Source organism: Odontesthes bonariensis, chromosome 7, assembly GCF_027942865.1.
Source record: "Odontesthes bonariensis isolate fOdoBon6 chromosome 7, fOdoBon6.hap1, whole genome shotgun sequence".
Classification (NCBI taxonomy): Eukaryota; Metazoa; Chordata; class Actinopteri; order Atheriniformes; family Atherinopsidae; genus Odontesthes; species Odontesthes bonariensis.
Genome location: NC_134512.1, coordinates 3477241 through 3493791, shown reverse-complemented (window position 1 = coordinate 3493791; position 16551 = coordinate 3477241). Strand labels below are relative to the sequence as shown.

The following is a 16551-nucleotide window of genomic DNA, read 5'->3' as shown; positions in this document are numbered from 1 at the left end:
GCACCATGCACCAATTTGCACTTTATACTTTAGCCTTGTTCCATGTCTATTTTTTGTACTTGTTGCACTAAAGAGAGCGAGGTGTAACCGGAGTAAAATTCCTCGTGTGTGTCCACATACCTGGCAATAAAAAAGCGATTCTGATTCTGATTCTGATTCTGATTCTGATTCTGATTATGGCTCGGTGACTTATCGTAACAGATGTTAATAAGTAAGAGAAGTACGAGGAGAAATCTCTCAAGCAGCACAGCTTCTGAACCAGGGCAGGAAAAATAGTTCAGCGGAGAATCTCAACATGATCAGAACTGCTGCGAGAATAGCTTTTTTCTACAATCAAATTTCAGATGAGGATAAAATGTCATAATTACTTGGCAATCGAAAAAACTAGATATCAGAATTTATTGGAACTGGCCATGACAAGTTATTGAACACAGCTGAAATGCTTTTGAAAATCCTCAGTATGCACAAACAGCTTCATGCCTGTTGTGATAGAAAGGACTCGCTTGATGCATGTCTCCTCCAAACAGCTCATTAATCCCTCCTACAAACTCAAACAAGCCAGTCACACCTGTAACATACCCCTCTGTGTGTGTAAAATACAGAATGTTTTCCTCTTTAATATTCTACAGCAACTATGTTGTGTTACAGCTGGTGTGGTGAGGTGGGGGGGGCAGGGGCAGGGGCAGGGGCAGGGGCAGGTCTGATGAGGAATCTTACCTCATTCCTGTCTTTGGACAGCATGATAAAGCCATTGTTGTCAACTAAGAAACAATTCAGATCCTGACCAGGAAGAAGCAAAAGGAAATACAAACAATCAGTTTTTTTTCCAACTTAAAGGTGGGAAGCTTTGTTGATGAGCAAAAGACACAAAGCTGTGCACTTACACTGCTCTCACAGCTGAGAGGACACACACCTTCAACGTCTGTGCACTGACAGAAAGGGAAAGAGGTTAGCATCAGAGGATTATCACCGACATAGTTTACTGCTGTGATGCAATTATCAGTGTTTACTTACATCTGTATCAGCAGGCTGAAAATACAACATGAACAGAAAAGTGATAATTATTGATTTGTGAATAATTACAAACATTTGAAGATTGAAATAACTCTTCATCTATGTGCTTTAAGTGGTCTGCCATCAGCGTAAATAAATGCTGTTTAAGTTCAGCTGAATCTCAAACTATCAGCTGACCTGACCTGTCTAAGCTCTTTGTGTCAGAAAATATCAAAACCATATCTTGTGCACCAGTATCGATGAAAGCCGATTTATTCGCTTTTCGTTTGATTCCACAGCACACAGGTGAGCTTGACTCACATTAACTTTACTCAGAGCATCTCAAAGAATTTCTCCTTGACCGTATTTTTCATTCCCCTCATTTGTATGACGACGGAAGAAGGAAATAACATACAGTAGTTTAAAGCTGATTCAACAGCGCGCTGTACACAGGTTTTAAATGTGTTCTGTCAGTCAGATGAGTTCAGGCTGGCAGCGAAGCAGTTCTGTAAATCCATTAATCCATTCAGTCCCAGCTGTCAGCTCCCATTAATAACATTATCTACACTATCAACATCTACAGGACATCTGTGCACATTTAACTCAAGCTCGGATTTTGCCTCACTGAACAGGAGGAGTGTGGAAGTAAATCTGGTTCTTTCTTATGTCAAATTTGAGAACAAATATCAAAAAGCTGAATCCAGTCTAAGTTAATAATAAGCAATAAGATGAAAGCAGCAGCCCATCCTGAGGGTGGTGCCACAGGAGAGTTCATGCCACGTTAACAGGGCTTCTCCTCTAAGCAATTTTAGGACACCACTTCTCTTTCCAGGCTTAGCTCAGTGCTCCCAGTTGAAGGCCACCATTTATTAAACAACATCTCACTGTGGTAATTGTTAAATCCAAAAGGGATTTGCTTGAAAAGATGCATTAAATCCAGACAGAGTTTTCTTTCCTACAAATTATCTTAACACAGCTCTTGATGGAACAAAGAACCATGAGACAAAATTAGAGGGTTGAACCTTGATCAGCCATAAGTTGTAACTGTAAAACTACGCGTTTTGCAAAGATTTAAAGGTAATTACTGCTAATTCTGGTGTTTCTGAGCCTGGTCACATTCAGCTAAGTGTTTAGCCAAGTACTAAAAATCTAAAATCTAAAATGCTAAAATCAAGCTATCCCTGAACCTACAGTTAGCACGTCAGCAAAGATGAACAAACATTGGATCTACATTTACCATGCATGTTAATCTAAAATCAGATTGTGTCTTTAAATCCGAAGATTCTTCTTAATTGACAAGAAGCCAAATAAACCATGTAACGAGAACAGTGATAGGTAAGAGCACGACCATGATTTGTGACCACAGTATGGTCTGCTGAAGGTAAAATCACGGTGTTTAAAATCTATCTATTGATCAAATTCTGCAAAAACTTTAATCTTAATAAAAGGTGGAAAAGACTTAATGCCTCCACTTAATAGTCTCAGTTCCTGAAAACTACTCTTCTTACTTGTGGTGGACTCTTGTCCAGCTGCAGATGCTGGATCTCTCTCGTGGAGCTGTTTTAGCTCCCATAGAACCAGCTGATGTAAAATGGGATGGTGGGACACACGCCTACACTAAGAGTTTCTTGCATTTTGCCCACTTTGGCTGACTGTTCCTAAATACTGTTTCAGACTGCAGAAGGGAGCGCAGAGTAAAGCTCAGCAGTGAAAAGGATTCATGAATGATTCACTCTTTAACTACATTTTCTTGTCCTCACTGCTGTATATCAACTTCTACATTTCCCACTGTTTCATTAGGAATGTTGAATGTCACTGAACAAAGAAGTGCAACAAGGTGCTGAAAGACAAGGAGGTAAAGAACTACAAGACATCAGAGACATCACACGGACATCACCAATATCATTCATTTCTAAACTAATGTAAAAAAAAGGAAGAGATGCCTTTCAGTCAATTCTGTTTGGAAACACACTGAGGTCATTTGTTAGATGGCCGAGTTGAAGGAACTTTTAACTGATCCATGTTAGTGTGGTCAGGTGATAGTGTTTAAGAGTTTGGCACAAGTAAGCTGATGTGAATGTGCAAGTGAGTCTTCCAGTTACCTGCTTGGCAATGGCCCAGAACCTCTTTTCCAGCAAATCCAAGGACATCTGCACCCCAACAGCTAAAAATAGAAAACACACACACACACACACACACATTAAGACAGACGCAGGATGGGATGGACTCTGCAGAGGCAGCGCTGAACAGTGTGCTGTGTTTGTGGGAGAAGGAAGGAGGACAGGAAATCCATTCAACCCTGGTTTCACCTCTGTCATGTGCTGACACTAATGAATGGATGTAAACATTGATGAGTCTTATGGTGTGTGTTCTCCCTGCAATCTGGGTTAGCACTGTCTCAATAAAGCACTGTGGTGGCTTCATTATTGTGAGCATCCGACTGTAGTACACTACAAGCATTTAGGAGAAAGCTGAAAGGTAAACAGTCAGCGCCCCAAATACCCCTTCAGGTCATCTGCTAGTGTTGCTCACACTAAGAAGATTAATCAGCCTCAAACACTAGATTTTTAATCGCAGCTCAACTTTGTGATCATTTGCACAGAAATAATCTGTTTGAAGAGTTTCAGTCAGGATTCAGAGTGCATCATAGCACAGAAACAGCACTGCTGAAAGTTACCAATGATCTCCTCTGAGCCTCTGATGGTGAACTTGTCCATGCAGTGTGTGTTATCTGGGCTTGTACAGTTGTTGCTGCATTTAATACGATTGATCACAACATACTATTACAGAGAGAACATATTATTGGGATTAAAGGAACCCCATTAAACTGGCTTGAGTCAGATTTATCTGATAGAGTGCAGTTGGTCCATATCATCGAGGAATCCTCCTCACACACTAGAGTTAGTCATGGAGCAACGCAGGGTTCCGTGTTTGGACCGATTTCATAATGTTATAAATTGGCTTCATTCTTAGACTTCATGTATTCATATTCTGTAGTTCACTAAATAATCTATGTTCCTAGTTTGTAACGCACAAACGCAATATATGTCCAAGACTTTAAGATGACATAGCGGGATAAAATAACTGGGTCAGATAAAGCGTCTCTATTAGGTCAGATAGGCCTGGTACAGTAGATGCACGCCTGAAACAACACTCTCACACACACACACACACACACACACACACATCGCTTATCACATCCAAAGAACATGACGAAGATGGTGGATGGCCTGCTCACATCACTAGTAAATGTTCAATGTAACGTTGTCAAGTGTAGGTACAACCTCTGAGATAAAGGTGAACATAAATATGAAATGTTTCCAGATATCGGGACTTGGTCGGACGGATTTCATGCGAGAACTTTGTCTTTCCGAGTCCAGCGCTGATACTTGACTTGTGACCACCAATAAATACTTTGTTTAACTTAAGACTTCTCCAGCTTGTTCTTGGGCTTCCAATAAAAGAATCGGGCTAACAATACTGTATATGTTTTCATTCGATAATATTATGAGACAACAAGGCTTACATTTCTATAGCTACGCAGATGATACTCAGTTATACTTAGCCATGGAGCCAGATGAAAGCAATCAGTTGTTAGACTACAAGGATGTCTTAAAGACATAAAGACTTGGATGAGTCTACAGTTTCTGCTTCTAAATTCAAGTTTTTTGGACCTAAGCACCTCAGAAAGACACTGTAGCTTTGTTGTTTTGCAGCTATGGTTTTACTCTAGATGGCATTACCTTGGCTTCAGTACTTGCTTTATTACTCCAGCAGTTGCTGGTACGAGTCATTTTTAACGAAAGTCTTCCCTCTGTCTCACAAATCAAACAAGTTTCTGGGACTGCCTTCTTTCACCCACAGCAAATTGCCAAAATTAGAAACATATTCTATCAGAGTGATGCAGAAAATCTAGTGTATGAATTTGTTACTTCAAGTGTAGGTAATGGGAGGCTGGAGCCTAAAACAGATGCCATTAGACAAAAGGTGGAGTCCCTGGATGGGGCCAGCACAGACAAACCAAGCACACTTACTCCTAGGGAGGATTTAGACCTGCCAACTGACCTAAAATGCATATTTTCGGACAGCTGGAAGAAGCTAGAGTACCTGGAGAGAATTAAGAACACCTCCTCATTGGGTCTTTGCTAAAACATCGCTGGAGAATTTGGTAATTAAGTTTGCTCTTTGGCTCCCGCTACAGTTGTGGAATGTAACGTCATTGATGTAAAAACAAGCTTCTGTCTGAGTTGCACATGTGAATATGTTGTCATATTTTGTCAGCCTTTAGAGGCTGACAAAAACACCTTCAGAAGCAAGAAAATATGTCAAAGACAAGGAAGGGGAATGTTACAGGACCGAACATGAATAAGATTCTCTATTTTATATGTTACGAACAAGCGTGTTCACAAAAAGACCAATAAAACAAATCAAGTGTTCTAGGCTATCTGTAATACAGTTTGATTTTTCAAATTTACATGTTGGAAGTATTTGAATGTGGTATATGTGCAATATACCACATATACCACATATATGCATACATCAGCAACTTCCCCGACAGAACCGAGCAAAGCAAACACAACAGAACAAGAGAGCTGATCATCCGTCTGCCTGTCCTGTTCTTTCTCTCAGTCTTTTTTACCTTTTTAAAAAGGAAGTAAGTTTTTTCATTTTGAATACGTTTTTTCTGGTTGCTGGTACATGACGTGGTACCGTAAGGCAAAACTGTCTGCAGGACAGTTTGAGGCTTGGAAATGTGTATAATTAAGGTTGGTGTACTTCAGTATTTCAAAGTGAATTAGAAGCACATGGTTTTAAGGTTCAACACTCCCTATTGGTGTTGCTTTAAATCCAGAATATAATTCAAAATAACTTTTCTGTACATGAAAAGCTTTGAATGACTAAGCTCCATCATATGTTAAAGATAGCTTCACTCTCAGACTCCAGGTTTACGTGTGGTTCCTACAGTTTCTGAAGGTAGAATGGGAGGCAGCCTCTTCAGTTTTCAAGCCCCTTTCTTGTGGAACAAGCTGCCAGTTTGGGTTGAGGAACCAGAAACTCTTTACGATTGGACTTAAAACTTTCTTTTTCGTTAAAACTAAGATTCAGAGATGGCTCGGGTAATTGTTGACCCATCTTTTCTGTCCTCCAGCCCCCTAAGTGGGTCGAGATAGATGTCCTCCCTTCTAGAGTCTGGTTCTGCTGGAGATTTCTTCCTGTTAAAAGTGAGTTTTCCTCTTCACTGTCATCTCATGCAACTTTTCTTTTTTAAACTGGCATTACGTCACTTGGACTAATTTAGACTTAAGTTAATTGAATTCAGATCGATTAATACTGGATCACAAAGAAATTGATTACAACTGGCTTGAACCTGACAGTATCTTCAAAAAGCATTGAGACATCATTTGTTGTGATTTGGTGCTGTATGAATAAAATGGAATTTAATTGAATTAAATTACAGATCAAAAAGTAAACGTAAGTTAAATTCAGCCTGACGATCTAACTTTAATCTTCTCTAAAAAAAAATTTGGGGATCTATTCTTGGTAGGGCTGGGCAACGATTACAATTTTTTATCTAATTAATCACATGATTTCCCTGATTAATCATGATTAATCGCATTTGTACGCAAAATCCAAAAAAGTAGTGTATAGCTTTTAGCATTTAGTTTTATTTTAAATGTGCTGCCATATGAATGAAAGTGCCATAACATTTGTTGTGCAAACACACTTTTAACATCAGCATCTTTCTGTAGTTTTTATGTAGAAGCCTCGCTCCACTGTCTGTTTCCTTGAATGACTTGCTGCTATCAGTTGTGTGTTTTGCCTTTAAGTGATATTTTAGACTGGAACTACTACGCTGAGAAGACAATTCAACTTGGCAGTGTTTACAGATGACTTTGGTTCTGTCGACTCCGCCGTCTGGAAGAACTTTAAAATGAAAATGGCCGAGTAAAAGTTCCGTACCCTTCTCCATGTTTGGTGGATCTGCCGATTATTTTCTTTTCCGGTTCCACAGCAGACAGCAACAGACTTCTACAAAATAAAAGCCTGTGAGCAGACTTTTACAAAGTAAAAGCCTGTGAGCAACAGGCTTTTACAATAATAAAATAAATAATAATGCAAGGGTGGTTTGTGGCCTAGTGGGTACAGCAGGTGTCCCATGTACAAGAGGCTATCGCTGCAGCTGGCCCCGGTACGAGTCCCGTATCTGACAGCCATGTGCTGCGTGTTGTTCCCCCTCTCTCTGCCCCCTGCTTCCTGTCTCTAAATCAAATCAAATCAAATTTATTTATATAGCACATTTCATGTACAAACAGTTCAAAGTGCTTTACATAAAATAAAAGCATTGCAGCAGGGAGTGCAAGAAGCATTAAAAATACATAAAAGAATATAAAAAGAAACAAATAAAATCATTTAAATGAATTTAAAAACAGGCAACAGTCTAGATAAGTTAAAAGATGTTTCATGCATAGACACATGAGAACAGAAATGTCTTTAATCTGGATTTAAAAATGTCTCCATTTGGTGAAAGTTTAATCTCTACTGGCAGTTTGTTCCACTTGTTTGCAGCATAACGGCTAAATGCTGCTTCTCCATGTTTAGTCTGGACTCTGGACTGGACCAGCTGACCTGAGACCTAGGAGCTAAGAGCTCTGCTGGCTTTATATTCTCTGAACATATCACAGATGTATTTTGGGCCTAAACCGTTCTGGGATTTGTAAACCATCAGCAGGCTTTTAAAATCTATTCTGTGACTGACTGGAAGCCAGAGTAAAGATTTTAAAACTGGTGTGATGTGTTCAGATCTCTTAGTCCGGGTTAAAACTGTAGCAGCAGCGTTCTGGATGAGCTGCAGATGTTTAATGCTCTTTTTGGGAAGTCCAGTTAAAAGAGCATTACAGTAATGGAGTCTACTGGAGATGAATGCATGGATGAGTTTCTCCTGGTCTGTTTGGGAGAGGAAACCTTTAATTCTGTTGATGTTTCTGAGATGGTAAAAAGCTGCCTTGGTGACAGCTTTGATGTGGCTGCTGAAAGTCAGATCTGAGTCTATCAACACTCCGAGGTTACGAACCTGGTCAGTGATTGTAAGGTTCCGAGTCTCAAGATATTTACCAACGCTGACCCTCTTCTCTTTGCTACCAAACAGAATGATCTCAGTTTTGTCTTCATTTAATTGTAGAAAATTCTCTCTCATCCAGGTGTTTACTTCCTCCAGACACTGACACAGTACGTCTGCTGGGCTGCAGTCGTCCGGTGACAGAGACACATAAAGTTGTGTATCGTCTGCATAACTGTGATAATTGATGTTAAAGTTCTGCAATATCTGACCCAAAGGGAGCATATACAAGTTAAACAGAAGAGGTCCAAGAAGGGACTCCACAAGTCATGGCCACTCGCTCAGATTCATAGCTGCCAATTGTAACAAAATAACTCCAGCCTTCTAAGTAGGACCTGAACCAGTTAAGGACCGCTCCAGAAAGTCCAACCCAGTTTTCCAGCCTGTGCAACAGGATTCTGTGATCTACAGTATCAAACGCAGCGCTGAGGTCCAACAGGACCAGGACTGAAACATTACCAGAATCAGTATTCAACCTGATGTCGTTTAACACTTTGATCAGAGCTGTTTCAGTGCTGTGATGACGTCTGAAGCCTGATTAAAAGTTATCAAGACTTCCTATGACGTCTCTATGAACTTTACTATCCATTAAAGGAAGAAAAGCCCCCCCAAAAAAAGATTTTTTTTTTAGATAAAAAAAAAATTAAAAATAAAACCTGCGTTAATGTGCGATAAAATATTTATCGGCGTTAAATAATCAAGGAGTTAACGCGATAATAACGATAATAACGATAATAACGAGTTAACTCGCCCAGCCCTAATTCTTGGTCAACATTTCTTAAAAAACTAAACAATATCTGCATCATCTTCAAAACTGCAGAGCTGGTGGGGCTGTCATTTGGTTTCTTTCCAGTATTTCCATTAAAACAGTCCTGGCCCTGATTGGCACATTCTGGCTGCTTGTGTACAAAGGAAAGAAGAACACAGTAGATCCAGCCTCAGCCTGACACTGAATAACATCACCCTCGCAGCGCCTGCGGGAGTCATTTCACCTCAGAGCTATATAATAGCTGCCCCTGTTTTTCTCACTTTAATAATGAAACATCCTCTTCACACAGGCAGCTGGTCTGCAGCCACACACACACACACACACACAAACACACACACACACACACACACACACACACACACACACACACACACACACACACACACACACACACACACACACTCATGAGTGAGATGAGATGACAAGTTGTGCTTGTGTTCTGGTATTATTGGAGAAGCAGTGCAGCTGTGAAACTTTTCATCTGTGGTCGCTGCTTCCTATCCAGCTTGTAGTTACTGAACATCCCACTGACTGCATGTTCTTGTCTGAGGTACAGTAAAGTGGGAAGAACACTGCTTTCTCCTCAGTTTATGTAAGGAGGTTACGAACAAGCTTAATTCAGAGACTTCTCTTCTCATTGAACATTTATTATACAGAAACAGTGTCTTTATTTCTCCAAAATAAGTTGAATGGGGGGACAAAACGTCACTCAACCATGGATGAGATGCAAACTGAACCCCAACTCATCACTGATTATTCCTCACATTTTAACCATCAAATGTTTCTTTACTTTGAGCTGTCTGTTTTTGCCCTGTATCTATTGGCTTGTAAGGGAGGGAAACAGGCAACAGTGTTCGTGTCCATGCAGCTTCCTGACCTTTAAGCCCATTAAACCTCTTGAGGCACCACTCTCTCTCATTCTTTTAAAACAGCCCCCCTGCAGACTCAGTGGTATGCTGCTGTGCTCCGCTGTTTGATTTTCTTTCTCAGATTTTTACAATCCTTTTCTGTCGTCTTTCTCACAACCTTTCAGCCCTGCAGCTGAACTGTTCCTGCAGCATTCTGCAAGGACAAGTCCTTAATGGAGCAAAACAAATCCGACACATTTATACATGACTCTTAACAGCACACAATAGTAAAGCACAACTATTACAGAGCTCGCTCTCCAGTCACATTCCTCAATCACGACAGAATCCCAAAGTCTTCGAATCAATATTACCATACCCAACTTTTTGCTTGATAATTGACTGCTAATTCAGCTTAAAAAAATTACTTTTTTTTGTTGTTAAAAGGCGATTTTTGAAACAAACTCATTTCTCCATAGTATTCTTTTTTTCATGAATCATTTCCTAAATGGCTGATGCCTCTAGTTTGGTCTCTATGATGTGTAGATATTTTCATGTCATCAAATGACATGAAGTCTTTTCATTACTTTTTAGTCAAACATTTTATGGAGACACTTTAGAAAATTCCAGCAACACCATTAACCCTTTAAGGCACTGGTGTCTACAGTGTTGCTGCTGATTGACGTTCCCAGTGTTTCAATTCATTGGAATCGTTTGGCAATTTTGCAAACGATTCCCTTATCGATCCCAGTGGGCGCGAATGACGTCACCACGCAACGTTGCGTGGCGAGTCCAGTGCAGCCAGCAGTCAACAGTAAACATGGCGCCCAAGCGGTACAAACGCTCGAAAGTTTGATTATACATCCCTAAAAAAGACGACAACAGGGCAACTTGCAAAGTGAATATTTCACCAAAGGGAGGAAATATTTAGCCTGGGCGAAAGCCGACTGTTGACTCCGTCAAACAGTCTGGAAAAACCCAAGAGGAATCCGTTTCCATGGAGGGTGGGACCTTACTCAGCAACTTAAATTCATTGGAGTTCCCTTAACCAATCAGTAATGTTTAGAAATGACGTAGGTTATGCGCCGAGGTTCATGCTTACTCTCGCGAGGCTCTAGCTCGCGAATCACGCTTCCCACATCCGCTTTCATTACCATTTGATAAATCAAACTTTTCCCAAAGCCAGTTGGAAGGAGAGCTTCGACATCCTTGCCACTAACAATATTGAAGAGGCATTCCTCTTGCTCTTGTTTTAATTGTGTAACGCTCTCCAGAGTTGAGACAACTTCATGGATAGCTTCTAGCGTCTCTTCTTCCGTCGCCATGTTTATGTCCGCTGCGGTTGAACTACAATTACATGGACTACAATGGACTCCGCGCGTGAGTTCTGCGTCACCACTCGCAACTGTTTGCTGATTGGCAAAACACTGAGCGAACCGAGGTAGGGGGATTGGGCCAGACTATGTGCGGAGCCCAAATCTTTGTAGTACGTAGGATGGCGTCGCCAGGCTAGGAAATACTACCAACATGCAATAACTATGAATGAATGTCGCGTTTTCGATCTGCTCCGGACTGACGTTGGTGAATCTGAACCCAGCAGCAGCAACGTTAGCAACGTTAGCATGTCCTCGGCTAACACTGCAGGTAACTAACTAACTAACAAACACTGCCTATCATGTTAGCGCCATTTGCCTCATTGTAAAAGCTGCTGTTAGTAACGGTTAAGGTTAAATGAATACCTTCTCAGGCATTACATTTAGATGAAATCATGAGAGACAGAGCCTGACTGGCTCAGAGCCAGAGGCTGGTGGTACTACCCCCAGTTCACCTCTACCTCCAGCTTCTCCTTTCACCAGAGCAGGGAAGAGTTAAATTACCCAGGCCAGGATAGACCAATGTGGACCTCACCGTTGTTGGGTTTGTAAGGTCATGACTCGTGTTACTTCTAAACTAAACAAAGTTGATGCTCATCGACCGGTTTGTTGTCCTTTTTCTCCAAATGAGAATCGATAAGGGAACCGATAAAGAACCGAATCGTTAAGCAGAATCAAAAATGGGATTGGAATCGTAAAAATCTTATCAATTCCCATCCCTAATGTTCACTTTGGTCTTTGATACTGAGGGAATACACACATTAGATCCTACCAAGCTACAATGAAAGGGTACATATGTGTGAATCCACCGGAGGCTGCTCCATCCCAAATTCTAGCGTACAATATGTATGAAGGCGCTCAGCGTCATTATATTACAGTCTCTGGCTCTCTTCATATGGGACTTAGCCTGCAGCTGCAACACACTCTACTGTTACTATTTCTGTCAAGCTGCATTAATGCACTTTACACACTCAGTACAATACAGACAAGACAAGCACTCCTGCACACACACAAACACTATCTGGCAGCATCATGTGGCTTCTCTAGCTCTTTTCCACTCTCTCCCTTTGATGCCCCTCCTCACTCAGTGGGATCGGTGAGTGTAGGACAGAGTGCTCAGACAATCAGAGGACGCTGGGAGAGTAAGAGCTTCTGTCGCTTTTTGTTCAGACCACTTGTGTCTTTGATGGCAACTGTTTCACATTCTTTTGAGGCTTAAATCGTTTTGTGTTGATAAAGCAGCTGCTCCTGTGATAGCTGCAGATGAAGGAGAATAGGACCACTTTCTCTCTTCTTTCTGTCTTTGTAAGCTGAAGAAACCATCAGATGGTGAGTGGATTCTCTATATGTTGTAATATATCTACAGTAGCTGTTACATGCATGAGCCTTGGGAAATGTGTGTTTTCATTTATGCACCTGTAAGTGTACATGCATTATGTTTCCGAAGTGAGAGGATGATCATCTTCAACTCGTGTATCTTTAATGTACTAAATGGTCTCTTTCAGCTAAATAAAAAATAAAATCTTAAGGCTGTAACAAACTAGACATGAAACTATGAGTGTTTTCTTTACTGACCCATCCTGATCATTGTCACAAATACTTGGTCTATATATTTAGCTGGTAAAAGTAGTGAAAATTGTTCATTCCCTTTTCCCTCACTGTGCAAAACTTTCATTGTATGAGTAATCGTCCAACTTTGTGTCAACTCATCATTGGTCTCTTTGCTGCTGAAAAATGCTCACTAAAAGAAATATATCCATCAATGTGGCGTGTGGGAAAAACTTGACTAGTCAGCAAAGTTCTGATTTCAACCTCATCCAAAACTTCTGAAATAAAGTAAGAGTGCTGGACTTCCCCTTTGTTTTGGGGCTTTAAGAATGGAGCACAACAATGCAAAGGACTGAGTATTCACATTTTCAGGAAAACGCACGTCGTTAGAACCTTTAGGCGTGCACATACTTTTGGTAATGTATTGAACAAGGTATCATATCTGTGCTTTGACAGACAGTGAATCTAAAATCAAATGGGTGTGACATTATGTGTGTGCTCTTGGCATGCAGCCAATGTTAGAGTGCTTGTTGTTTACTCTTCCCTGCTCATCCAGGCGTCAATGTGGATGCTGCAGTGTGTTTGCGTTCTCGGCCTTCAGGACCAAATGCTCGGCTGCCTCATTCTCAAGCTGTTTGGAGCAAAAGTGCAGCAATGGGGGGAGAAAGGCTGTCTGTCAGAGGCCATTAAGCAGCTAGCGGGTTGCCAAGTTAGAGTCCAGAAAACTGGAGTGATGCACTGCAGAGCTTTGCATGGCAGGACTTCAATGACAAAATCCAAAAAGTCTGGTTTTAGATCAAAGTATTAGTCCTTTACTTGGACACACAAAGGGAAAGTTGTTCTTGTAACAGAATTTCAACCTACAATCAGACACCAAAATAGCTGCACAGCCAATATATTTGTTAGGAAGAAAAAAGAGGTCCATTAGATTTTTTTTCTCAGGGCTTTGTAGGGGAAATAAATCTCAAAGTTTAATTTTGTATTTGGTGCACTCCTTTACAATCAGAGGAAGTGGAAAAAAAAATCATTTGATTTAAAAAAAGGTACGCAAAGGGGGCAGAAGGGGTGGAAGCAAAACATATCTATCCCAGAAAGATAACTATTGGAAGAATCAAGAACATTCAGGAAGACATACAAAGAGGAGGACTAGATTTCAGTGAAGCGAGTTGGGTTGCAATGGAAGAGGAGGATCTTAGCCATGTTATGAAAAGACCGGAGCAGAATTCTAGGATATTTTTCTGCTACTTATTTTCATGATTTGGCACAAAAAGATGATGTCCAACAAGTTAGCTCATTCCATTTAGCTCTGACTGGCACATTTTATATTATTTTATTTATTCATTTATTTATTTTTACCAAATTTAAGGGGCTGCTAAATGGATTCTTCATTTGAAAACAAATCGTATAAGAAGCATTTTTGGCATCATGAAAAAGAAGAGGTAAAACATCTGGAACCTTTGGTTTACAAATGTTCTAATTAACATTTATTTATATCCCAATATTAAGTTTATGGACTGAACAGGACCTGGTGGTGAGAATTCAACATTAAAGTTGACTATTGAGTATTTAGTTCCTGTATTACATCCATTGACCAGAGTTACTGTATCATCAGCCACATTGACTAAGCTAAATGACAACTTCCACACAAACCGAGGAAAAGTGGGATAGAACCAGATGTAAAAAAGCAATCAGTATCAAAATATCCACTAAAGTAGCTGATGTGAGACTGTTTATTCCAGAACCTCCTGTGCTTAAACAGCTAACAAGGTCCCATTAGCTAGATACCACTTTTGAGAAGATCAACTCAAGAGCTTGAAAATAATTCTGCTGAAGCAGAGCCACTGTCAGGTTTGGGTTCATGGAAAGAGAACGTGTATCATGCTGACCCTGGGAATCTCTGTGTTTATGAGGATATATCCACATTAGATGCTGTCAGTCCTGCGGGGCTTTAAATGAAAGCCAAAAGAAAACAGCCGAAATGTATTGATGGCAGGAAAGAAAAAGCCCAGAGTGAGTGGCCAGTTGTTTAAACACCATCTGGAGCCACGAACAGGGATCTGTCCTGCTTAGGGACTCAAGCCTCCATTTTAATCTGCAACCCATTGCTGCTGTGAGGGCAGTGTCTAAGCTGGCTGATGGTGCATTTGAAAACCCGTTCTCCTGGCCTCAATAAAACCTAAATGGTAAAAAATAGGATAGTTTCTGTTACTGAATATATTCTTTTTGTTTACTACAATTGAAAGGGGATTTCAACATTATATATCAAGGAGTATCATTAGTGTCAGTAAAAAAAAAGGCAAGAAACTCTGAGCCCAAACCACAGGATAACAACAGTGTTTCTAAAAGATATCTCTAGGAATATGTTCACTGAAATTACCGTTCCTTAATTTGACATCACCTGATTTAAGCTAATTCTAGGCTTTAATTTACAGATGACAAAGAGAAGAAGGTATATGACACGCAACATAGTCTACATTTAAAGCTTGCAATTATGTGAAGTCACCACATTGGATAAATTCCAATGTGTACCACATGCACACAACCAGATACTTTTTGTCATGTTGATGACTGCAGTGATGCTGCATGCATGCTTGCACCTTTATGTTCCAAACCAATCAGCATAGCTGATGGCAGAGCCAGATGCAAAAACTGTCATCTAGGATGGGAAAGAAAAGTTAGTTAGTCTGCCATCATCTTCTGCCAACACATGATTCTGTCAAAAGTCACACAAGATAAGAGCATCTGCATGGATATTAAAACTAATGTACAAAGTGTGACTTTTACAGAAACAAAAAAAACAAAACAGCTGCATCTTATTCTATCTGTCTTGCTATCCTTGACCTACAATCAGATGCCTCGGGACCAAGTGGAGTCCTTAAATGTTGTTCGTCCAAAGAAAGATACAACAAGTGGGGCGGAGACGAGAGCACTCTCAAAGACATGAATGAACGCAGCTTGGTAGATTGAAGAAAAGCAGCCAGGAGCAATATCAGTGCTTGATAAACATAATATGACATGCCAGCCCCTCCGTTTGCTTTTGATCCATGTCTTGCAGCTGTAAATCTGTGTTTGAGTGTATAAGTGTGAGTGTGTGGAGAGTTCTGATTAAACATAATGTTAATACTAAATTAATCCCAGGGTAGAAGTTTTATAGTTGAAAACGCTGCCACTGACTTTGTGTTTTGGATCACTTTGCAGGATATATGCATGTGCGTCAATACATTCTCTTCTGTCTCTGGAACAGGATCAGTCTTAATCTACTGTTACAGCCATCAGACAATGAAAGTGGAGGTAATTTCCTCTAAATGATATTCCAGAATTCCATGAGGGCCCCACTCACACTCTTATAGGCTCTGATCCATAGCTGTTCCTCAGCAGCGGATCAGAGATTGTTCCGGTTCTTTCACTGAACACAGGCCCATATACATGCATGTATGAAAAAAGAAGAATGAAACCACAGGTTGTCTAATGTTGATGAAAAGAAATGACGTCCTAATTGACATGTAGTGTAAAAGCAGTGCTGCAGTTCTTCCGTGGAAATCATGAGATTCAAGCCATTTCATATAAATGTCGACAATCTGCAGCCAAATCCCTGAAAAATTTTGAAATGGAAACCAATTTCCCACAGGGAGATTAATGTTAGATGAGTTGCAGACACTGATGTCAGGAATTCTTTAATGTTGTCATCCACTTGTACATGAAGGATTAACATATAATTTTTAACTAGGGACTCAGACTCGAACTTAACTTTGCACTTGTAAGTTTTGATCTATTGATGATGTAAATTGCTGTCTAATGCTCTTTAAAAATCCCACTTGCCTCTTGTTAGTTTCAACATCTTCCTTAACCCCCATGACATTTTTTTTTCTCATTTTGTATTGTCAGTTGTGGCCTGAAGGCCCCTTC

The 16551-nt window shown here is 40.3% G+C and overlaps 1 protein-coding gene across 1 annotated transcript in view; it reads right to left on the bottom strand.

Moving 5' to 3' along the window:
- LOC142384554 (voltage-dependent calcium channel subunit alpha-2/delta-4-like) overlaps nt 1-16551 on the bottom strand; it is a 100785-nt gene that overhangs the window by 24909 nt on the left and 59325 nt on the right. The window contains exons 28-31 of the mRNA XM_075470855.1: nt 3096-3157; nt 1015-1029; nt 885-929; nt 718-780 (exon numbers count right to left, since the gene is read on the bottom strand). Coding sequence (XP_075326970.1) covers nt 718-780; nt 885-929; nt 1015-1029; nt 3096-3157 — 185 coding nt within the window. The remainder of the gene's footprint in view (nt 1-717; nt 781-884; nt 930-1014; nt 1030-3095; nt 3158-16551) is intronic.